The sequence below is a fragment of the Panthera onca genome, chromosome C2 (assembly GCF_046562875.1).
Source record: "Panthera onca isolate mPanOnc1 chromosome C2, mPanOnc1 haplotype 2, whole genome shotgun sequence".
NCBI classification, from domain to species: Eukaryota; Metazoa; Chordata; class Mammalia; order Carnivora; family Felidae; genus Panthera; species Panthera onca.
This window is the reverse complement of record NC_138347.1, coordinates 83048344-83072432: the sequence shown is the minus strand read 5'-3', so window position 1 is coordinate 83072432 and position 24089 is coordinate 83048344. Positions and strand designations below refer to the sequence as shown.

The following is a 24089-nucleotide window of genomic DNA, read 5'->3' as shown; positions in this document are numbered from 1 at the left end:
GAGGGGCTGTGTATCCCATCCCCACCCCCACTCCCACCCTGCCAATGCACATCCACCTCAAGCCCATCATTCACTGACTTTGGGTGAAGAATCCCTGTTCTAAGAAGCAGCAGAGTCGGCCTTACTTTCTAACTTCTCTGCTGCTAAATGAAAGGGATGTGTATATATATGTATGTATATGTATATACACATTTTTTCTTTTTTGACTGGACTATGTGGCTTTATTGGGGAAAGCCAGGATTACAATGGATTTAAGAGTTGGCATTGGGCCCCTCTTGCCAAAGGGGGGCACAACATTGACTAAGCTCTGGTTGTACTGCATCCACTGCTTGGCTCGGCTTGTCTTCTTTTTCTCCTGTTTGACCACTTTGGAAGTCTGCTCTCTTACTTTCCCAACATGGGCCAGGAAACCATGGACTTTACCTCCAAGCATGTGGCCAGCTACTTCCAGGGTGGTCAGAGCCTTCAGTCCACACTGATCTAGGGTAGCCTCATCCTCTAGGGGCATGCCTGCCAGAAGTACGACTTGATCTTCTGAAGTGATGCCCTCCAGAGAGGCTACATGAGCCTTGATCTGAGCAACCGTCTGTCTCCTGTCTGGTGACCTTGAGGTGTAGAGCTCCCAGGCACAGACAAAGAGCTGCATGTCTGTGACTGAACAGCCAGGGACATTTTTATCTCCTGTGATCCTCTGTGCCTCTTGGAAGGCTTCTATTGGAGAGGTTTAGTCATGTTCACATCTACTGGGCTATCTTTGCAGAAACTGGATGTAAGAAAGCTTGACCCTGACTTTCCCCTTAGTGTAGCAATGGGAAAAAGGAGTGGCCTCCTTCCTGGGATGTAATCACTTTTGATCTTTGTGGGGTTGGTATGAATATAGCTATGCTGCCAATTGGGGCTCGGACCCCTGTGGATGCAGTGCAGAAGAACATATGGCCCTGCCAGATAATCATAGCTAGCTAACCAACACTTTCTGTAGGTTTAGTTTACAAGCAGTGCCTGGCACTTAATAGGTCTATAAATGTTGAAAGAATAATTGTTCTATATACCTCAGATACCTCACAACAGCTCTAAGGGGTAGGCATTATCTCCGTGTTTTGGTGAGGGATATAAAGTTTGGAAAGAGATTCACCCAATTTATCCAAGATCACATAGTAAGTGGTGGAGCCAGGATGGGAATCTAAATTTGTTTGACTCCAAATCTGTCTCTGTAGCCTTGGAAACTTGTGGACACTATCGTAGTCCAAGGTTTTGAGTAGCTGGAGAGTAGCAACTTTGGATTAGTGTCTCTATTATCTTCTTTCTGTTCTTATTTGGCAGCCTGTATAAAACCTGTATTAAAAGTTAAAGTACTGGACCTGGGAGTCAGTAGACCTACCTGTCATACTCCTTTAATGGAATTTTATGTAGTACTGGGCAAATCAGCATGTCTGATGAGCCTCTGTTATCTGTAAAATGGGAATATGGTAATTGCTTTCTCTGATATGCAATGGTGGTGATATAAAGATAAATTAGAAAGTGATTTTTAGGGGTGCCTGGCTGGCTCAGTGGAGCATGCAACTCTTTACCTCAGGGTTGTGAGTCTGAACCCCATGTTGGGTGTTGAGTCTACTTAAAAAATGATTTGTAAACTGCAAAACACTCTAAATAAAAGGATAATTCTTTGGCAAATCAGTGATTGTGCTTTAGGGTAGAATTTTCATAATGACTCTTAACCTTTTGCTTTCAGTCATTCATTCAGCAACAAATATCAATGGAGCCTTTTATTCTGCATTGGACATTATTTTAGTTTGTGGGGATACAAACATGAGGGAAAAAAGCCAAACCCTATCCTCAAAAAGCTTATTTAATGGAAAAGAAAACAAAGGTGATATATTGTTACCAATACCATACTGGAGTGTGAAGAAGCTACCCTGGGATCGTTAATATGGAGCCTTAATGCCTAGATAAGTCAGGGGAGAATTTTGCAGTAAATGGGACCTAGAGGAAGAGGAGTTTGTCCAGAAAAAAAGAAGGTAGAATATAACTAAGGGAGTAGGGAAAGGAGGAAGGCGGAAAAGCTATTTATTTTCAGAAACCATGGATAGTTTGCTTTGGTTAAGTGTACAGGGCCAGGAAAAGTGTGGTAGGAGATACAGTAAAGAGACCCAAGCTCAGATCGGGTTTGGAAGAGCTTTGTTGTGTTAAGAAGTTGACAGTATCTCTCAATAGAGACCACTGAAAGAGAGCAGGGAAGTGACATCATCAGTTATCTGGGTGAGAAAGCTCACCATGAAGGCTGGGAGACCAGGCAAAGGAAATAAATGCCTGAACTAGGGCATTAGAAATGGGGAAGGGCAGGAGAAAGATTTTTTTAAAGATAGTCAATAGGACTTGAATTTGATCCAAATACCAAGAGGACCTGGTGTCTGATTACAGGTAGTATGTGGATGGGAAGCAATGGAGTATTAATCCCAGATTTTCAGCTTGGGTGCTATTCATGGGTAAAGAACACAGGGGCACTTGGGTGGCTCAGTCAGTTAAGCTTCCAACTTCGGCTCAGGTCATGATCTCATGGTTTGTGAGTTTGAGCCCTGCATCGGGCTCTCTGCTGTCATCACAGAGCCTGCTTTGGATCCTCTGTCCCCCCCACCCCCCCTATGCTCTTTGTCTCTTTCTCTCAAAAATAAAGTTGGGACACCTGGGTGTCTTGGTTAAGCATCCGACTTCGGCTCAGATCATGATCTCGCCGTTCGTGGGTTTGAGCCCTGTGTCAGGCTTTGTGCTGATAGCTCAGAGCCTGGAGCCTGCTTCAGATTCTGTGTCTCCCTCTCTCTCTGCCCCTCCCCCGCTTTCACTCTCTCTTTCTCTCAAAAATAAATAAACATTAAAAAAAATTAAAAACAGTAAACTTAAAAAAAAATCTTAACAAAAACACACAGGCACCAACATGTATGGGGTTGAGGTGGAGGACTCTGTTGCATAAGGAGAGATGGTAAGTTCCTATCTGGGCATACACAATTTGAGATACCTGTGGGATGATTAGGTGGAGATGTCTTTTATTCTAACTGGAGTTTGAGAGAGAGGTTTCTGAGTTAGAAACAGATTGGCATGTAGGTAGTAATTGAATTTTATTTATTAGTTGGCTTAGGGAGGAAGAGAAATGAGAAGAGTAGAGGAAGGGGTCATACATGATCGAGTCAGAGAACACTAGATCTATATATTCACTCTCACTATAGTTCCTCTGCCATGTGTCTGTCTACTTTGCTGCTTTGGAGCTTCAGTTCCTCATATACAATGGGAAGAATAATACAATCTGTTTTATAGGAAATTGTGAAGATTGAGATCAGATAGGCCATATATATTGAACCACCACTCTATCCTTGGTACAGAGAAAATGTTTTCTTACCTTCTGAGATTACATGTGTACACATACACACACCTACACCCACAGATCACACATGGGTGAGTGAGAGCAAGTGTGTCTTTGCTAGGTACATAGGCACTGAAGCCCTTTCACATGAATTAACTCCTTTAATCTTCACAATCCAATAGAGTGAGTGGATGTTGTCATTGGTAAAGAAAGCAGCATGGTTAAAAGCTTAGATTTGAGCCAGACTGCCTGGTTTCAAATCTTCCCATTTTTATAACAGTTATTAAGTAGGTGGGTAGTAGGTACATGGCCAGGAAGCAGCAGAGTTTGGATTAAAACCCAGGCCATCTGAGTACGTGTATTTGGCTCTAGGACGGTTCCTCCTGGTGCCAAGTCTTTTGGCTGCAGGGAAGGGGTTTTGGGATTACTTCTTTCGTCATTATTCCGAACTTTCCATGATTGACTTTTGTCCCTCCCTGGGAGTGGCTGATCTTTGGGAGGCAAATCTCATACTAATTTCTTGGAATGTTTCAATCTTTCTGGCCTAACATTCAGTTTAATAGGTATTTCAATCACCTTATCTTCAAAGGTTGCATAATTTTTATTTTCCTATTTGTATCATGATTTATTTAGGCAGGACTGAGTCTTTAATGAATTTCGCTACTCTCAGTCCCTGACCAGCACTTCGCCTCGTACTTAGTATGCACTCAATAAATGCTCTAAGTATGAATGAACTAAAGAACCGCGGAACGGAGACGCAGATGGGGGTCAGTCTGGAAGTTCCAAAGTTCGGGAGGGGACACGGGGGCGGGCAGTGACTGTCACATGACCAGGCGGGGCAAATCTTCTGTGCTCCGCGGCGCCGGGGGTAGCTCCTCCCTCTGCGCCGGTCACGTGGGGGCGCCGGCTGCGCCTGCGGAGAAGCGGTGGCCGCCGAGCGGGATCTGTGCGGGGAGCCGGAAATGGTTGTGGACTACGTCTGTGCGGCTGCGTGGGGCTCGGCCGCGCGGACTGAAGGAGACTGAAGGTAAAGCCGCCATGTCCGGGCCCGACCCGGCCCCCCCACCCCCTCCCCCCGCATCCGCCGCCATCCGGGCCGGGACCGGCCACCCTGCGCCGCCGCCCCGGCGCCCTGGCCCCGCGGCCCAAGCCCGGGCCCCGGCCCGCCAGGGCCCGATCCCTGGCCCACGTGTGCCCGGCCTGGCCCGGCCTGGCTGCTGGGTGGGGGTGGGGGAGCGCAGGGCCGGAATATGCGGTCCCCGCTGGCTGGGAGGGCGCCGGGTTCGCCGGCCGCGAAGTGCCACCTCGGTCTGACCCGAGGGGGCCCCGCGGGCGCAGGCACCGCGGCTCCCGGCCCGCCGCCCCCTCCCCCCTTTGCGGCCCGGCCGCCGGGAAGTGACACGTTGTTCTTTGGCACTGGCCGGCGCTGCGCAGGGAGGGCGCAGGGGAGGGAGGCGGCAGCGGCGGGCAGGGAGGAGCCCCCGGCCCCGCCCGCCCTCCGGGCCGACCCTCACTTACTAGAAACCGGCTCCTCTTCGGCCGCCGCCCGCCTGGCCTTTTACGGCCCGACTCCCGCCCTTCCTGGTCTCCACTCCTGGGCGGCGGCAGGCCTCGCGTCTGGCCCCGCGCGGGTGCCCCTGCGGCCACCCGCAGCAGGCGTGCCTTGTGTGCCCCTGGGCCTGGCCCCGAACCCGGTGTCCCCAGGTGGGGGGTGGGGACACCACGGCCGAAGCTGCTAGCTCCGTTTGTGATCCGGGAGCCTGGTGCCAGCGAGACCTGGAATTTCCGGTCTGGTTGGTCTTGGGCCCCGCGGAGCCAGGTTGATACCCCTCACCTCCCAACCCCAGGCCCTCGGATGCCCAGAACCTGTAGGCCGCACCGTGGACTTATTCTTAACCGAGGGGGTGAGTGAGGGGGCTGTTTCAGCAGATCAGGGGGGTGGTTGGAGGTGATGCTGGTTTGACAACGTGTTGGTGGGGACATAAGCTGGATCTTTTCTGCTCTTTCAACCCCTTCGCGCCTCCGGGACTCGGTGTGGAACCCGGCCCTTGCTTCAACCCCTCCCCCCACTCCATTTGCCTTAAGCTTGGGTCCCTTCTCCTTTTCCGAGCTCCACTCTTTCCCAACAGGTGCTGGGGGGACCCTGATGTGGCACCAAATGAAATGAACAAAGCTCCACAGCCCACAGGCCCCCCACCTGCCCCATCCCCTGGACTCCCACAGGTAATTAGGGAGGAATTAGCAGAGACTGGGGTGGGGGTGGGGGAGACCAGGCAGCTGGTCAGGAACAGGTTCCAACCTCTGGATTTTCCCACCCCCATCTGTGTCAGGGCAAAGTGCAGCTTCCTGCTGCCAAATTGAGACAGGGCCCCTGGGCTGTTCCCAGGGGCTGTCATGGGGAAGAGGGGGCATGTGGACTGCTAAAGCTCTTGCCACAGGTCTGCTCCCCTTACTTTACCAGCTTGGGTTTCTGCCCCACCCGGGTTTCCCCTCTTGCTGAACTCTGGTCTCCCCCCTTCAGCCAGCGTTTCCCCCGGGGCAGACAGCACCGGTGGTGTTCAGTACGCCACAAGCGACACAAATGAACACGCCTTCTCAGCCCCGCCAGGTGAGGGGCTGTGGGGAGGGGAGTAGGGTGCCTGGGTGGGAGCCATGGAAACCTTAGGCCAGTTTGGGCCTAGCATGGAAACTGTGGAGACCCTGTATCTGCCCCAATTTCCTGATAGTTGCTCTGTGTTCTTTCATGTGTCTCTGCACTTTGTGCTGTTGATTACTTACGGTGGCTGGCCCCTTGGGGAGTATGTAGTCTGTGGGGTGGCATTAGTAGGGGTCCTGGTGCCTTGAGAATTGGGAGCAGTGCTTTGGGCCCTGCTGCCAACTCCTGTTTTCTTTCCTATTTCCTTCTTTTACTGGGAGGTTGTGGTTGCTCCATTTCCCTTCCCTTCTTTCTCTTTGGACTATGGCAAAGTAAACACTCCAGCTGGTTCTTGCCTTTCTCTGTTCCCTAAATTCTTTCTCACTAAGTGGCAGCATTCTTGTCCTACTTCCTTCATTTTTCCCCCTCATCACCTTGGAGATAATTCTCTTCTTTCCTGTCCCCATGTGCTCTCAGGGAGGATTCAGGTCTCTGCAGGTAATACCCCTTTGCTAATCCTGGACCCTCTCATAGTCTCACCATTATCCTCTGCCCTAGTCGAGGACTAGATACAGGGACTGGGGGTCTTCAGGGTGGGGACATGTTTGCTGTTAAGGTCCTCAGTCTGAGACTGACCGATGCATGTTAGAGGCTAAGTCTTGCAGAGTGCATATCTGGGAACTGGGAGACTGTTGCATGTTAGTGGTTAGTTTCTCAGTACCTTAGGGTGGAGCAATGCATGCTGGGGAGTATGTTGCCCAAAAGGGCTTCACTTAGGCATGATGCATCTGGGTGTTAGGAAGCCTCTGCAGAGCGTAGCCTGGTGGAAGTGACGTGAGTATGCGCGGCAGTGAGGGAGTATATTCATGGAGTGCAAAGTGTATACCTGAATGTGGAGAGTATGTGTGAGTACAAGAGGCCACTTAATCATCAGTTGGTCAAGTGAGTTAGGATTGGTCCCTGTGCTCCAAAGCCCTCAGTATTTCTCTCCAGAGTAGAGACATTGTGGAGTGGCCATTTTGCTGTCCACTTCCTTCCTTTCCCAATGCCAACTGCCTTCCTCGCTCTTGACAGCACTTCTACCCTAGCCGGGCCCAGCCCCCGAGCAGTGCAGCCTCCCGAGTGCAGAGTGCAGCCCCCGCCCGCCCTGGCCCAGCTGCTCATGTCTACCCTGCTGGATCCCAAGTAATGATGATCCCTTCCCAGATTTCCTACTCAGCCTCCCAAGGGGCCTACTACATCCCTGGACAGGTGAGGTTGGAGGCTTGGGGACTGGAAGCCATGGAACCTTAAACCTGAACCCCCACCTCCCTTACCCTGACCCTCCAGTCCCATCTCTTTTCCAGAGGTGGGACTTTGTTTTGGTCATTGCCCATAGTTGACCTGTCCTGTCTTGCCCTACGTTCTCTTTGTAGTTTGATATGGTACTCATAGCTCCCTCAACTGCTCTCCCCTCCTCCCCCTTCCCCACCAGGGGCGTTCCACATATGTTGTCCCGACACAGCAGTATCCTGTACAGCCAGGAGCCCCAAGCTTCTATCCGGGTGCAAGCCCTACAGAGTTTGGAACTTATGGTAAGCAGGGGAAGGAGTCAGGTTGAGAGTGAGTCCCACGGAGCATCTAAACTCACCTATAAATTCCTAGACCCTTCCTAGGCTCATTCCTTGGTCTAAAAATGATAGGGTTAAGTAGGGATTGGTGCTTAATATGTAACTTGTTGGGTGAGGGGCAGGTAGTGTTTTATCCTATTGCTGAGAGTTAGGAGTCCTTCTCAGGTCAAAGAATATAGGGTCATGCACAAGTTTGAGGGCCTGTTAGTAAACATTTCCTGTGACACTTGTTCTGTGGTTGGTGGGAGCCCATGTAATGTGGATTTGAGAGGATTTTGTAGCTGTTTTTCACTTATATTCTAGGAAAGGATTCGTTTTTTTTATCGCAGTGGTTTCCAAAATTTTCTGATCATCTCAGGAAATATTTTGAGTGTGTACCTCTAATATGTGTGTTTTGTTTGTTTATACATATGCATCATTTAAACAAATAACATGTTGTTTGTCAAAAACAAACAAGTGGATATTATGGATGAGATTAAAGAATGCATCCCATTTTGGAGACCATTGCTTTAAGGAATTAATTTTTCCACTTCCTGGGCCTGGTTCATAATGTTACTCTTTGTTTCCTTGCCCCTTAGTAAAGGGCTGGAGATTGGAACTGGACTCAGGTTGAGTGGGACAGGGTTGGCAAATCTGTTTTTCTCATTCCCAGCCAAAGACCTGATTCTGTTTCAGGTTAAGTAGTTGCTGCTCCCTCAGAATACATGTGTGTGTGTGTTGCTGGGGGTCGGAGGCATACATTCTATCTTATAGGGTAGAAGAGAAACAGAAGTTCTGGTAGTGGTAGCTGGTGTGGAGGGGAAGGAGTGTGCGCCTATAAGGTGTGTGTGTCAGTGTCAGGAATTCTTGTAAACGCAGTTCAGACTGGTTCCCCAGCTTTGATAGACACCTAACTCCCTTGGGGAGGTGGGTGGGGCAGGGCGAGGGGCCGGCCGTGGGTGATGAGAGGTTCTGGGGATGGGAGGTGTTCAAGCAGGCATTTGTACATGGTTGGGCCCTGACACTGCCACCATTCTTCCTTTCTGTGTCCCTTCCATCCCCCTTCGCCCATCCCCCCTCCCAAGCTGGCGCCTACTACCCAGCCCAGGGTGTGCAGCAGTTTCCCACTGGTGTGGCCCCCGCCCCAGTTTTGATGAACCAGCCACCCCAGATTGCTCCCAAGAGGGAGCGGAAGACCGTGAGTAGCAGCAAGGGGCTCTGGGACATCTGGGAAAGGGAGAATCAAGGTCAGACATTGTGGGTCAGGGAGCAGAAAGTTGAGGAAGGAGATCTTCAGCCGGGAGCGGATAGAGAATGGGGATCTGAAGTGCTCAGGTTCTCTGTAAAGTATAAGGTACTAAGACGTCAGTGTAGAAGCAGCTCATGGGAAGAACTGAAGTGGCTAGTGCAGGAGTTCCTGAGAGACCAAGGTTCTGGGGTCTATAACATCTATGTTCGGTTTTGGGTTTCTGGTGGCTTGTCTTGGAAATGGTTTGTTTTCTGTGGCCCCACCCCCCACCTCCCAGTCCTGGAAGCTCTTGAGGCCTCCGCCTCTGCTCAATCCTCAAGCCCTGGGCGTGGTGCCCAGAATAGGGTGCCAGGGCTGGGGAAGCCGCTGAGTCACCCTGGCTCCACCCACTGGATCTGGGCCCTGCCCCCAGAGATCAGGCAGACTAGCCACAAGTGAGCCGGATGGGTGCTAGATGGGGGTCCTGGGCTCTAGGGTGTGCAGCCAATTGACTTGGGGACTGCTGGTGGGGCAGGGATGAGGGAGGGAGGGGCATTGTGATGTACGAGATTGCTCTGTGAGGTCAAGGGTCTCTTAGGGGTGGGGGCCAGGGCAGGGAATACAAGATGAGCTGGATGGGTTGACAGTAGAACTCATGGGGTTTCTGGCACTCACCCACCCGCTTCCCAGTGGGGAGTGGGGGGTTGGTGTGGAGTCTTAGGAGTGGGGCAGGGTGGAAAGGTGGGCTCCCCTTGCTTCCCACTCATCCCGGAGCTTTCTTTCCCCAGATCCGAATTCGAGATCCAAACCAAGGAGGGAAGGATATCACAGAGGAGATCATGTCTGGGGCCCGCACCGCCTCCACACCCACCCCTCCCCAGGTACTGTCTGCTCTTTGAGTGAGGCCCTGGCTACGATGGCTGTTCTGACCTGGACTCTCAAGTCCTTTGATCTTTTTTTCCAACTAAGGGATTTGTTTTCCTGTTTTCCTGGATTTTTAGGCAGACTTAAAGTAGAAATGGCTCTAGTAGAGAAGGGTTGTGGGCCTCTTCAGGGCAAACTTGGTAACTCTTTGTGTCTTGCAGACGGGAGGCGGTCTGGAGCCTCAAGCTAATGGGGAGACACCCCAGGTTGCTGTTGTTGTCCGGCCAGGTAGGTAAGCAGGTGGGGCAGAGCTTTTATTGTGAAAAGGAGTGTGACAGTTTCAAATGCTGAGGAGGTGGAGTGACTTGACCTGGGTGCCAGGGAAGAATGACTTAGGTTTTAGGTAGTGGGATTTTGCGGGTGGATCAGATTTTAGGTGAGAAGGGAAAAGGCTTAGATAGGAGAAGATTGCAGGGGTGATTTAGGCCGGGAATGTCTTAGCTGGGAGGAGGAGGAACAACAGCACTGAAGACCTGCTTTTAATTACTTGTCTTTTTTGTGGTGCAGATGACCGGTCCCAGGGAGCAGTCATTGGGAGCCGGCCGGGGCTGCCTGGCCCAGAGCACAGCCCTTCAGAATCCCAGCCTTCGTCACCTTGTCCGACCCCATCACCACCCCCAATCTTGGAACCGGGGTCTGAGCCTAATCTTGCAGTCCTCTCCATTCCTGGGGACACTGTGACAACGGGGATGATCCAGATGTCTGTAGAAGAATCCACCCCCATGCCCCGTGAAACTAGGGAGCCATATTGCCTCTCTCCAGAACCCACTCCCCTCGCTGAACCCATACTGGAAGTAGAAGTGACACTTAGCAAACCGATTCCAGAATCTGAGTTCTCTTCCAGTCCTCTCCAGGTTCCCACCCCCCTTGCATCTCACAAAGTGGAAATTCTGCCTGAACCTAACGGCATGGTCTCATCTGAGGATCTGGAACCAGAGGTTGAGTCGAGCCCCGAGATTGCTCCTCTCCCTCCCCCAGCTTGTCCTTCTGAATCCCCCGTGCCCATTGCTCCAACTGCCCAACCTGAGGAACTGCTCAACGGAGCCCCCTCGCCACCAGCTGTGGACTTAAGCCCAGTCAGTGAGCCACAGGAGCAGGCCAAGGAGGTTACAGCATCAGTGGCTCCCCCCGCCATCCTCTCTGCCACTCCAGCTATGGCTCCTCCAGCTGCTTCCCCCGCCCAGGAGGAGGAAATGGAGGAAGAGGAAGAAGATGAAGAAGAAGGAGAAACAGGAGATGCTGAGGGTGAGAAAGGAGGAGAGGAACTTCTTCCCCAAGAGAGCACCCCTGTTGCAGCCCACCTGCCTCAGAATTTGGAGGCAGCAGCAGCCACCCAAGGTAAGGTGTGATGGGATGGTAGAAGTGGGGCGGACTGAAAGGTGTGGTTTTTTTTTTTTCTCTTTATTGATGACCTCTCATTTGTGCCACTGTGTCTGGGTCATAGAAGCCTTGTCGTGGACCCTAAGAGCTAAAATTCCGAGATTAAGGAATTTTAAGTCCACAGTGGGTATGTTGGAAAGAGGAAATACTATACAGTAGCTGCTTTTTATTTCCCCAGTTATTCCCACTTTTGTTCCCCATATAAGTTATTCCCACTTTTTCCCCCCCCTAAATAAATAGTGGCAGTGTCTGTGCCAAAGAGGAGACGGAAAATTAAGGAGCTCAATAAGAAGGAGGCTGTAGGAGACCTTCTAGATGCCTTCAAGGAGGTAAGGGAGCAGAAAGTAATGGAGGGGAGAGGGCAGAGTGTGGGTATGGAACAGTGATCATACTGTAACCAAAATGGGGTGTCCTGTGGTTATAGGTGAACCCAGGAGTACCAGAGGTGGAAAATCAGCCTCCTGTAGGCACCAGCCCTGGTCTGGAGCCTGAGGGCAGCAGTGTGCCCCCCCGGCCTGAGGAAGCAGATGAGACCTGGGACTCAAAGGAAGACAAAATTCACAATGCTGAGAACATCCAGCCAGGGGAGCAGAAGTATGAGTATAAGTCAGGTATGCTGAGGGAAAAGTTGAGAAGGGTTGTGTAGTCTTGCCAGGCCCCCAGGAGACCAGTGTATATGATTGGTTCATCTTGTGTTCCTCGTAGATCAGTGGAAGCCTCTAAACCTTGAGGAGAAAAAGCGTTATGACCGTGAGTTCCTGCTTGGCTTTCAGTTCATCTTTGCCAGTATGCAGAAGCCAGAGGGATTGCCCCATATCAGCGATGTGGTGTTGGATAAGGTTGGTAGGCTTGAGGGGGAGGGTCAGTTTGGGCTGGCGGGCTTGCTGGGGGAGGTGCCTGAGGTCCTGAGAGAGTAGTCAAGAGCCATAACTGTTTCTCATGCCTTCTGCGTCCTCTTCACAGGCCAATAAAACACCACTACGGCCACTGGACCCCGCTAGACTTCAAGGCATAAATTGCGGCCCAGACTTCACTCCTTCCTTTGCCAACCTTGGCCGACCAGCCCTTAGCAACCGTGGGCCCCCAAGGGGTGGGCCAGGTGGGGAGCTGCCCCGAGGGCCGGTGAGTGGGACTGGCTGGAGGGACAGATGGTCAAGGGGGTTTGGGGGATGGCTCCCTTGTCTTGTTGAGAGATGGGGAGAAAACTGCCCTGGAGATGCATGGTGGCAGTGTCACAGGTTGTGCTGATTGGCTCTGTGTCTTCACTTGTTCTTGCCCCTTGCTTAGCAGGCTGGTCTGGGACCCCGGCGCTCTCAGCAGGGCCCCCGAAAGGAACCACGCAAGATCATTGCCACGGTGTTAATGACTGAAGATATAAAGTTGAACAAAGCAGAGAAAGCCTGGAAACCCAGCAGCAAGCGGACAGCTGCTGATAAGGATCGAGGGGAAGAGGATGCTGATGGCAGCAAAACCCAGGTACTGACAAGTGCTGTTTTTGGTCTCCAATTTTTCTTTTCAAGGTCTGCCCTCTGAGCCAACTTTGCCCTCTCTGTTTCTGTTCTTCTGTTCTTTTGTTTGTTTGTTTGTTTAAATGTTTATCTGTCTTGAGAGAGAGAGGGAGAGTGCATGTGCATATGGGGAGGGGCAGAGAGAAAGGGAGACCAAGAGAATCCCAAGCAGGCTCCTCACGGAAAGTGGAGAGCTCGACTTGGAGCTCTGTCTCATGAACTGTGAGATCAGACCTGAGCTGAAATCAAGAGTCAGATGCCTAACCGACTGAGTCACCCAGCTGCTCCTGTTTCTGTCATTCTTATCACTAGTGTCTACCTGAGTCCCTACCACCCTCTACTGTTCCTCCCAGCGACCTCTGTTCTTCTGAGAACCTCACTGGATCCTGTGTCTTCTCTGTCCCCTCTGCCAGGACCTGTTCCGCAGGGTGCGCTCCATACTGAATAAGCTGACACCCCAGATGTTCCAGCAGCTGATGAAGCAGGTGACACAGCTGGCCATCGACACTGAGGAACGCCTCAAAGGGGTCATTGACCTCATCTTCGAGAAGGCCATTTCAGAGCCCAACTTCTCTGTGGCCTATGCCAACATGTGCCGCTGCCTCATGGCGGTTAGTTTCCACTGTTACTAAACCTTGTGGTCTAGTTCCCTACTTCTCTTCCTGAGACTCCTTGAGTCCAGCTTCTTGGTTCTCTTCCAGCCTGTGCTGTTGATGGCAGCCAGAAGGAGGCAGATTGGGGACCAGAGGTCTTCCTGGGTTAGGTAGTTAAAGACTCTTGGAGGGCCTTCCCACTTGGGACCAGTGTAAATGTGACATTCTCTTTGACGTACAGCTGAAAGTGCCCACTACAGAAAAGCCAACAGTGACTGTGAACTTCCGAAAACTGTTGTTGAATCGATGTCAGAAGGAGTTTGAGAAAGACAAAGATGATGATGAGGTTTTTGAGAAGAAGCAGAAAGAAATGGATGAAGCTGCTACGGTGAGAGAAAACCCACCAACCCACTGTCTATCCGGTTGCTACTCTGCTACAGAATTGGGGGTGGGAATAAGGGAGGGGTGGGGGTTCATGGTGTTTTGGAGGTTTCTCTGCCTTAAGGCATGAGTAGTTGCTACGTTTAGGAATCCAAATGCAGTGGAGGAGAGACGTGTTAGCCCAGTGGCTGGGTACCTTTTTGATGGATTTCTATCCTATAACTGGCAGGCAGAAGAACGAGGACGCCTGAAGGAAGAGTTGGAAGAGGCTCGAGACATAGCCCGGCGGCGCTCTTTAGGGAATATCAAGTTTATTGGGGAGTTGTTTAAGCTGAAGATGTTAACGGAGGCAATAATGCATGACTGTGTGGTTAAACTACTTAAGAACCATGATGAAGAGTCTCTTGAATGCCTTTGTCGTCTGCTCACTACCATTGGCAAAGATCTGGACTTTGAAAAAGCCAAGGTAGGGGTCCTGGGATGTGGAAGGGACGACAGACCCCTTGTTGGGCTGTCATGTGTGGGCCACTGAGCCACAGTGATGGAGCTGAAGGTCTGAGGAGGGGCCAGGCCTACAGTTGGAGGTGAGGTATTACAAGTTCCTGACCTGATGCCTTTGCTTCTTCCTAGCCCCGGATGGATCAGTATTTCAACCAGATGGAAAAAATCATTAAGGAAAAGAAGACTTCATCCCGAATCCGCTTTATGCTGCAAGACGTGCTGGATCTGCGACGGGTGTGTGTCCTCTCCTTCCCACTGCTGGTCTGCTTCCTGTACCCCGCAGTTCCCAGTTCCCAACACAGCTTTGTCTGGCCATCTGATGTAATTACTTTGTGACTGGCCTTCTCTACCCACAGAGCAATTGGGTGCCACGCCGTGGGGACCAGGGTCCCAAGACCATTGACCAGATCCACAAGGAGGCTGAGATGGAGGAGCACTGGGAACATGTAAAAGTGCAGCAGCTAATGGCCAAGGGCAGCGACAAGCGTCGGGGTGGCCCTCCAGGCCCACCTATTAGTGAGTTTGAGGCTCAGATTAAGGAGGGGGCAGAGTAAGGGGTTAAGCTTTCCGTTGATGACTTCTTGTTAGTGCCACGTGTCTGGGCCACTGAGACCATGTGATGGAACTGAGGATCTGAGGAAGGGAGGCTGGGCTGGCCCCAGGTGATATGGCTGCTAGGAGTTACTCATTATTGCAATATGCTCTCTTTGTCCCAGGCCGAGGCCTCCCACTTGTGGATGATGGTGGCTGGAACACAGTCCCCATCAGCAAGGGCAGCCGCCCTATTGACACCTCACGGCTCACCAAGATCACGAAGGTAGGGGTGTGTGTATTGGAGGGAGGGGTGCTGGTCATGGGAGGGTGAAGAGGGATCAAACAGACATTGAGCATAGGTTTGGATCTCAGTCCCCTCATTTTCTGAGGTTGGGAAGGCAACGGCTGAATTTTTCCTCTTAGACTAGTTAGATTGCTAGTGACAGGGCTGCCAGCTCTAGCAGGGGGTGTATTCACATCCGTCTGGGCCAGTGTCAGCAAACTCACAGCAAATCTGGCCCATTCCTTGCTTCTCTACATTTCACAGCTAAGAAATGGCCTTCGTGTTTTTTTTAACGGTTGAAAAAAAATAAAGCGGGTATTATGTAATATGAAATTATTCAAAATGTAAATTTCAGTATCCGTGGTTTTATTGGGATATAACTATTCTCATTTTCCTGAAGTATTGTGCATGACTGCTTTTGTGCTACAGTGGCCGAGTGGAGTAGTTGAAATAGAAACTATATGGCCTACAAAGGCTAAAATATTTACTATTTGGCCTTTTACAGGAAAAGTTTCCCCTGGTCTAGGCAATTTGCTACCTTGTGGCTGCGGGCTTCGGCCAGATTAGACTCATGACTCCACTCCCCTTTCCTTCCTCAGCCCGGCTCCATTGATTCTAACAACCAGCTCTTTGCACCTGGTGGGCGATTGAGCTGGGGCAAGGGCAGCAGTGGAGGCTCAGGAGCCAAGCCCTCTGATGCAGGTATGGAGGCCGTTGTAAGGAGCTGGGTGGCTATTCTCTCTTGAGGGCAGAGCCTTGTCTATAAGGGAGGCTTTTGGTACAAAGTGGTTAGGTAGTAATGGGAGGCGTATGTTTGGGGCTGGGGAATAAACTGTGTTCTTGTCGGGACTAGGACCAAGTGTCCTAAACAGTAGGAGATAGAACGGAAGACAGTAGCAAGAGATTCTGATCCGGGCTTTTTGCCTCCCCAGCATCAGAAGCTGCTCGTCCAGCTACTAGTACCTTGAACCGCTTCTCAGCCCTTCAACAAGCAGTACCTACAGAAAACACAGATAGCAGACGTGTGGTACAGAGGTGAGGTTTCCTGGATGTTTTTCTTCTTTATGCTGTGAGAGTGCTGTGATTGGACTTTGGTGGTTGCTATGGGAATCCTCACACCTGTAATGCTCAGAACCTCTGGCTAGATGGGGCACATTCCTGACGCCAGGAACTAGGCCCTGCAGTTGCTCAGCATGTTGGATAGTTAATACAAGAGAGCAGCTAGGCATATAGGTGAGAGGTGACGTGCCTGCTTTTTTCTCCAGGAGTAGCTTGAGCCGGGAAAGAGGTGAGAAAGCCGGGGACCGGGGAGACCGCCTAGAGCGGAGTGAACGGGGAAGTGAGCGTGGAGACCGGCTCGATCGCTCTCGGACACCTGCCACTAAGCGGAGCTTCAGCAAGGAAGTGGAAGAACGGAGTAGAGAGCGGCCCTCCCAGCCTGAGGGACTGCGCAAGGCAGCTAGTCTCACGGAGGATCGGGACCGTGGGCGGGATGCTGGTAAGGGGCTGGAAGAGGAAGGGAAGGGTATGTTTGGGACTAGGCAGTCCCCAGACTGTCTTCAGAGCTCTGGGCCCTTCTTTCTAGGAAAATTAGAACTGAAGTCCTCAATCTGTTTTTTCCCTTTCAGTGAAGCGAGAAGCCACCCTGCCCCCGGTGAGCCCCCCAAAGGCTGCACTCTCTGAGGAAGAGCTGGAAAAGAAATCCAAGGCCATTATCGAAGAATATCTCCATCTCAATGACATGAAGGTAGGCATTGGGAGGGGTCTGAGTGACAGCAGAGTGGGCAGGGAAGGACGTGTGTGGACAGGCATGGAATATGGGGTCTGGACCAGACGGTGACTGCCCTCTCCCTCCTGCCCCGCACACCTGCAGGAGGCAGTGCAGTGCGTACAGGAGCTGGCCTCACCCTCCCTGCTCTTCATCTTTGTGCGGCATGGCATCGAGTCAACACTGGAGCGCAGCACTATCGCTCGTGAGCATATGGGGCGGCTGCTGCACCAGCTGCTCTTTGCCGGGCACCTCTCCACTGCTCAGTACTACCAAGGGTATGCCTTCTTAGGGCCTCCTATTTTTCCATACCCACAGACTTCCCTCCTTTATAGGACCCATGGAACCTTGGAGTTCCTCAACTGTCCTGGTTAACAGATCTTTTGGCAGGGATAGGGGTGTACCGTGTAAGGACTGGAGTGTGGCTTTAGCTTGAGATAATTGCCCCGTGCCTAGGAAGTGCTCCCCAGGGGCTCCACAGTTGATCCTTTAACAATGCCGTGATGCCCCAGATGGAGGGTGGGAGGTCTGGCTGGTCTTTCCTAGAATGCCCTGACTTTGAATTCATTTCATCTGCAGTTTGTATGAAATCCTAGAATTGGCTGAAGACATGGAAATTGACATCCCCCATGTGTGGCTCTACCTAGCAGAACTCATAACGCCCATTCTGCAGGAAGGTGGAGTACCTATGGGGGAACTGTTCAGGTAAGCCCCTTGAGTGGGATTCAAGGGAGGTAAAGACAGAGTTGGGGAGGGGAGAGGAGGGACGTATGGCAAGTTCGATGCCTGGGTTTAGGGAGGGATGGGGTAGTGTGTTGAGAGGGCTTTGGAGGCTATCAACACTCCCTGTAATTTTCTTGTAGGGAGATTACAAAACCTCTGAGACCCATGGGCAAAGCTGCTTCTCTGTTGCTGGAGATCCTGGGGCTTCTATGTAAAAGCATGGTGAGTGAGAGCCTTTTGGGGGTGATGTGTCAGGACTTCTCTTCCCACCATCCAGTTTTGGCTCCTTGCCGTGACCCTGAAACCTCACGGTCCTTTGGTGGGATGGGGTTAATATTGATGGTAGTTCTGTGTTGGTACCTGGGAGAGGAAATGTTGAGACTGGCACTGACCAGTTCCTGTTGAGTTCTCGCCAAGGCTGGAGGAGAATGGGAATCTAAGACCCGAAGCCCTTGATTGATTGATTGATTGATTGATTGATTCAGCTAGCATTCTTTTTTTTTTTTTTTTTTTTTAATTTTTTTTTTCTTTTAATGTTTGTTTATCTTTGAGAGAGAGACAGAGTGTGAGCAGGGGCGGGGCAGAGTGAGACGGAGACACAGAATCCGAAGCAGGCTCCAGGCTCTGAGCTGTCAGCACAGAGCCTAACGTGGGGCTCGAGCTCACGAACTGAACCGTGAAATCATGGCTTGAGCTGAGGTCAGTTGCCCAACCAACTGAGCCACCCAGGCGCCCCGGTTAAGCTAGCATTCTTTAAAAACATTTACTAATCACATACTAGGCACTGGAGATACCACCGTGAATAAAACATAGGAAACCAGCTGGAAGAGAAAAGTAAGAAATGACAGCTTAATAAAAACAGTGTTAAGTAAAGCGTGAAATAAAATAGTCAAAATGGAGTGTCTTGAGTACTGTGAGGTTGGTAATGTTCATGACAGAAAGCCTTTCCAGAAGGGCGCTGGGACTGCTTTGTGAAAGTTAAGTGGTGACTATAAAATGTCAGAGTGGAGAGATGGGAAAGGCAAGTTGGGCAGGGTACTCTGGTAGTGAGAGCTGGGAAGGGCACTTTTAAGAGTTTAGCTTCCCAGGGCGCCTGGGTGGCTCAGTCCATTAAGCTTTTGACTTCAACTTCAGCTCAGGTCATGACGTCACGGTTTGTGAGTTTGAGCCCTGCTCAGGCTCTGTGCTGATGGCTCAGAGCCTGGAGCCTGCTTCGGGTTCCGTGTCTCCTCTCTCTGCCCCGCCTCCTGCTCACACTCTCTTTCTCTCAAAAATAAATAAACATTAAAAAAAAAAAAATGTCTAGCTCCCCTGGGACCTGGACAAATGAGACTTTAGTGGAAGGGACTTGCTCTTTCAGCGTCCTATTAATCCTTTTGGGTAGAAATGTGTAGCAGGATAGTTTGTGTTTAAAAAAGAGAGAAAAGTACTTTGAACTACCGCGTTCATTAAATCCGGTGTATTAGGTTACAGGATGTGTTATTCATGCACTGTTAATAAAGAAAAAAACTTATGATCATTTGTTTAAATGTAATATATCAATTGTGAGGCAATTCAATTTTAGTGGTGTTGGAATGAGTATCTTTAAAATTCGTGAAGTATAATAGTCTTATTTAGGATTAATGTCATCATTTTGAGTGTCGGTTATTTTAAGAGTAATGTCTTCAGAATGCCTTGTTCCCTAACAGAAAATGGGCTCAGACTATTGTTTATGTGAGGATTTCTGATTTGCCTTGGGGGCTGTGGGAGGGATAGATCTGTATCTAAAATTTTCTGGACTTAATAACTAAAAAGGCATATTTGTTAGAAGTTGTCCTCTCCCATGAGCGTTTGGTAAGTTGGAATAATGGAAAACTAAGCAATTTTAGAAAAAGAAACATCGAGGAATGTAGAAGTCTGGGATGAGGTATTTGGATTTGGTTGTTTACCTTTTTCAGTAAAGGTGATCTTGTGAAAGCTAATTGATGTCTTTCATAGAGGCTGTTAGGCTATTCTCCCCACCGCACCCTACCCCCCGCCTCAGTTTCCTAGCACTGTGGTAGATGAGTTCTTGTGTCTTTGGGTGGTAGTACCAGTCTGTAGGCATGGAGAGACTGTGCCTGTTGGTATCTCTGTAACAATTTGAACCCTTAGGCCCCTAATGGGCTTTCAGTAAATATTTGCTAGATGACATTTGTGGAACTAGGTCTAGAGGGAGAGAGGGTTACTGAATTGGTCTTACATTTTCTAGGGTCCCAAAAAGGTGGGGATGCTGTGGCGAGAAGCTGGACTCAGCTGGAAAGAATTTGTACCTGAAGGCCAGGACATCAGTGCATTTGTCGCTGAACAGGTTTGCGGCTGGAGTTAGGTTAATTCTAGCATTTGGGACTGGCCATTCGTCTCCCTCTTCCCTCAGCAACTCACATGGTATACTTACCTCCTATTTGGGTCTTTTCATTTGTAGAAGGTGGAGTATACCTTGGGCGAGGAGTCTGAAGCCCCTGGCCAGAGGATGCTCTCCTCTGAGGAGCTGAGCAAACAGTTGGAGAAGCTGCTGAAGGAGGGCAGCAGTAACCAACGGGTGTTTGACTGGATAGAGGTATGTTTCTCCTGGATATTGGGAGAGAGGCATACAGGAGAGGCAGTTTTTGGTGTGTGGGTAGGGACAGAATTCAGAACATATAGGCCATTTGTTTCTCTTCTGCACAGGCCAACCTGAGTGAGCAGCAGGTAGCATCCAACACACTAGTTCGGGCCCTCATGACAGCTGTCTGCTATTCTGCAATTATCTGTAAGAGGAGCCAGGGAGATGGAGGGGCAAGGGTGGGCCCAGCAGATGGAGGGAGGAAGGTTTTGGTCTTTGCCTCCTAGTTGTGGACTGGACCAGGCTGAGGGTGCATTATTCTGCTTAACCCCATCTTTCTTCCTGTAGTTGAGACGCCCCTCCGAGTGGATGTCGCGGTGCTGAAAGCTCGAGCGAAACTGCTACAGAAATACTTATGTGATGAACAGAAGGAGTTGCAGGCGCTCTACGCCCTCCAGGCCCTTGTAGTGACCTTAGAACAGCCCGCCAGTAAGAGCCGGGCTGCAGGGGTGGGGTGGAGGAGCTGCCAGAGAACAGGAGGCAGTCATTGCAAAGGGTCTCAACCCAAGAAAGGGGGCTGGTCATAGGAGAGCAAAATGCCCTGGTGATTGATTCCTTCCCCCTGCACTGCTTATTTCTTTGCCTACAAATGGAAGAAGTTAGACTCATCGTGAAGATTACTTGACTACTGTTCTGTGCCAGGAGCGTGGAGGTGAAAAGTGATAACAATTTCTAAATACTGAGTGCTCTGGCGTCTTGGCATGGGGTTGAGATAATTTTCTTTTTTTGCCTTATTTAATCTTCACAACTACTGTTTAAGGCCAATGCTGTTATCCCCTTTTTCTTATTGGGAGACTGAGGCTTAGGTTAATGTGCCTGAGATTATGCATTCAGCAGATAGGTATGTGCCAGAGCACTGGGACATTGGCAGTGATAAAGTCCAGTACAGTTCTGTGTTGGCATAGAGTAACACAGTGGTGATGAGTGTTGGAAGATGGGTCCTTGGGGTGCTCTCTGGGGACACCTAGTCTAAAGGATAATGAGTGGGAAGTGACAAATGGTAGCTAAATGACCAGTTGGAGGGGGAGATTTGAAGGAACTGTGTGTGTAAAGGAAGACCCTGAGGCAGAAAGTACTTGACACAAAGTAAGAGAACTGTTCAAGAAAGGCCAGTGTGGGCGAGCACAGCAGCCAGTCGTATGTGAGGCAAGATGGGGCTGGAGAGATGGACGTGGGCTAGGTCATGCAGGGCTGTCTAAGCCGTGGGACAAGTTTTGGCCTTCAGCCTAAGGACAGGAAAAGGCTTTGTGGGATTTTAGTTTTTAGCTCATCCGGGCCGTTGGTAGGAAGAATGGTTTGGAACGGGTTAAGTGTGAACATGGCAAGAGCAGCAAATTAGGAGTGGGTTGTGTTGCTGGTGGCAGTGAAGCTGGGAGAGGTAACTACAGTTAAGACATAACACTGGCCTAAGGGGGAAGAGGTGATGAGACAAGTTAATGTATGACTCCCAGGATGCTTTGAGTGAGGTGATAGTGTGGTATACCGTTCACTCTGGGGGTTGGGAACACTGGGTCAAGTTGATTTTGGTCATAATTGGGTTTGTGGTCCCTGGGTGGGGGTGATCAGAGATGTCAGGTAGACAGCTGAGTATGGGAATTCATTTGGAGAGGAAGAGGTCAGGGTTGGTGGCCGATCTGTGAGAAGCTGACCCAGGGCAACACATGTGCAAGTCCTCAGAGGATATGGGATTGCCCAAGGGAGAGCAATGAGAATATGGGATAGAGCCTTGAGGAAGTAGAGGACCCACAGGGAGGGACCAGAGGAGGACAGGGCCCTGTGAACAAAGGACAAAGTAATTTTAGGAGGGGGAAGTGGTCAGTAATGCTAGATGCTGCTTGAGAGTTCCATAGGAGCAGAGCTGACGGTTTAGGGCCTTTGGAGTGTAAAAACATGGAGGCCGCTCTGGCATAAACAGTATTTAGTAGAGCAGGGGACACTCTGGATTGGAAAGGACTGAGGAATACTTGAGTGAGATAGGAAAAAAGGAAAACAGCAAGTGTAGACAAAGTGTTTAATTAATGTCTTGTCCAAAGACAAAAATCTTTTGTTTGACTGTAAGAGATTGTGGTTGCGATGGAGGCCTTTTGTGTTTAGAAGGGAGAAACTTGGGTTTGAAGATACAGGGCAGAGTGGATAATTGATTGTGTAGGGTCCCCAGGGTGGGTGGGATGCACCGGATTTGGAGCACAAGTTTGGGACGAATGCTCTGCTGCCGTAGGATGGGGCTGGGGGGCTGTCCACGGGTGGTGGTTGTGGATTTGAGGGTGTGTGCGCCCTCAGGAACATCCTGGTTTGCAGCTTCTCATAGATGGCTGTCAGCGTTTCACCCAGGCCTAGACTGTAGAACCTATGCTTTATTTCTTTATTCAGAAGAAATGTTTCACTACTTGGCCTCCATTTGCTTTTGGAAAGATTGGGAGTACAGTATGGGGAATGGGACAGGTTGTGTTCAGGCCTGATAGGACAAGCGCTTGGGAGGGCTTCACTAGAAGCCAGGTTGGGGAGAAAGAGGGTCAGAGGAAGGGGTGCTGGAGTTGAATCTAAAAAAATTCATTAGGAAGGTGACAAGAGAAAGATGATCCTGGCAAAGGATGTGGCACACGTAAAAATGTCAAGGCTAGAGAGGATGTGTATGTTCAGATGTATGGAAAATAAGGGGAAATGGGGATCCACAGTTTGTCAGAATCTGTAATGGTGGCCAGTGAATGTTCCAGGTTATAAACCCTTGACTTTGGTGAGTGATATATCTGGGACTTTTGTGATTCCCAAATTTAGGAGTACCAATTCTGTGTATAGTTTTCCTCATTAAATATATCATGAATGGAGAAGCTGCCAAGGTAAGGCAGGTTTGTAAGGTTCTGCGTGATTTGTTCCTGTGCGTGCAGCAGTCTTAGATCGTAAAGTAAGATTAACACCTTGTTAGAGACCTACCTAGTCACTCTGTAATCAATGGTCAGACACACAAATGTCAGGATGATTGATGGGTCAGGGCCTTGATTTTTAACAGTGGAGCTTGGGAGTGGGTTGGGTGGTTGTGGGCAGCACTCCTTAACTGCTGTCCTGCCTGCTTGCAGACCTGCTTCGGATGTTCTTTGATGCGCTGTATGACGAGGACGTGGTGAAAGAGGATGCCTTCTACAGCTGGGAGAGTAGCAAGGACCCCGCTGAGCAACAGGGCAAGGGCGTAGCCCTTAAATCTGTCACAGCCTTCTTCAAGTGGCTTCGTGAAGCGGAGGAGGAGGAGTCTGACCACAACTGAGGGCGGGTGGGGCCGGGGACTTGGAGCCCCATGGACACTCGGATGACCCAGCCAGCCGCCCGGACTGCAGGGGGGGCGGCAGCAGCGGCGGTGGCAGTGGGTGCCTGTAGTGCGATGTGTCTGAGCTAATAAAATGGCTGAAGAGGCAGGATGGCGTGGGGCTGCCTGGGGCCCCCCTCCAGGATGCTGCCAGGTGTCCCTCTCCTCCCCCTGGGGCACAGAGATATATTATATATAAAGTCTTGAAATTTGGTGTGTCTTGGGGGGGGGCACCACCGCCTGCCCCTGGGGTCCTTTTTTATTTTCTGAAAATCACTCATGGGACTGCCGTCCTCGCTGCTGGGGGCATATGCCCCAGCCCCTGCACCACCCCTGCTGCTGCCTGGGCAGGGGGAAGGGGGGGGGCACGGTGCCTGTAATTATTAAATATGAATTCAATTAAGCTCACTGCCTCCCTGCTTTATGGCCTACTCCCTCTGGAGAAGGGATATGGATAGGTGGGCAGTCTCCTTTCCAGAGCTGGCACTGTAACAGTTCCTGTACCTGGCACCCCTCTTGCCTCTTCCCCTGTCCAAGATTGTGGGAGTTGGAGGGTTACTTCGCTGGAGGATTGGACCCTTGAAGCAGACATGGTGGGATGTCCTGTTGCTTGGTAGGGGAGAAGAGAGAGACAAATAGCTGTGGGGTACCTTTAGACACACTGAACTCCTGGAAGAATGTGATCCAGACCCCAATAACGGGGAGGAGGCCTTGGGTTTCAAACTGTTTATAGCCGGAGAAGTCCTTTATGGTTTCAAGGTCTCATCTG

General features: G+C 50.5%; 1 protein-coding gene, 3 non-coding genes and 1 pseudogene across 12 annotated transcripts; 4 read left to right on the top strand and 1 right to left on the bottom strand.

Annotated features, from left to right (window-relative positions):
- Positions 1–251: 251 nt before the first annotated feature.
- LOC132683454 (ubiquitin-like protein FUBI pseudogene) lies at positions 252–646 on the bottom strand (annotated as a pseudogene).
- Positions 647–4270: 3624 nt separating this feature from the next.
- On the top strand, positions 4271–23723 carry EIF4G1 (eukaryotic translation initiation factor 4 gamma 1). Of its 9 annotated transcripts, none has more exons than XM_060639386.3 (34): positions 4271–4379; positions 5200–5256; positions 5482–5575; positions 5874–5960; positions 6465–6485; positions 7062–7238; positions 7462–7561; positions 8662–8774; positions 9593–9685; positions 9890–9956; positions 10236–11066; positions 11349–11437; positions 11533–11719; positions 11814–11947; positions 12072–12230; positions 12399–12584; positions 13030–13227; positions 13451–13597; positions 13820–14056; positions 14221–14325; positions 14448–14607; positions 14808–14908; positions 15508–15610; positions 15841–15943; positions 16174–16406; positions 16537–16655; positions 16782–16954; positions 17256–17381; positions 17540–17621; positions 19630–19728; positions 19843–19977; positions 20088–20169; positions 20311–20451; positions 23097–23723. In XM_060639386.3, exons 3-34 carry the CDS (start codon positions 5516–5518, stop codon positions 23279–23281), a joined length of 4833 nt encoding a protein of 1610 aa, XP_060495369.1. In that variant the 5' UTR covers positions 4271–4379; positions 5200–5256; positions 5482–5515; the 3' UTR covers positions 23282–23723. The 9 variants fall into 9 exon arrangements, with proteins under 9 accessions (XP_060495369.1, XP_060495367.1, XP_060495368.1 ...); XM_060639384.3 differs by having other exon boundaries at positions 12396–12584; XM_060639385.3 differs by lacking the exon at positions 5200–5256 and having other exon boundaries at positions 12396–12584.
- LOC132684488 (small nucleolar RNA SNORD66) lies at positions 11128–11196 on the top strand. The gene has a single exon (XR_009612698.1). It is a non-coding gene; the product is annotated as a small nucleolar RNA SNORD66 (small nucleolar RNA).
- LOC132684489 (small nucleolar RNA SNORD66) lies at positions 14090–14153 on the top strand. The gene has a single exon (XR_009612699.1). It is a non-coding gene; the product is annotated as a small nucleolar RNA SNORD66 (small nucleolar RNA).
- LOC132684487 (small nucleolar RNA SNORD66) lies at positions 14657–14732 on the top strand. Its single transcript, XR_009612697.1, has one exon. It is a non-coding gene; the product is annotated as a small nucleolar RNA SNORD66 (small nucleolar RNA).
- Positions 23724–24089: the final 366 nt, after the last annotated feature.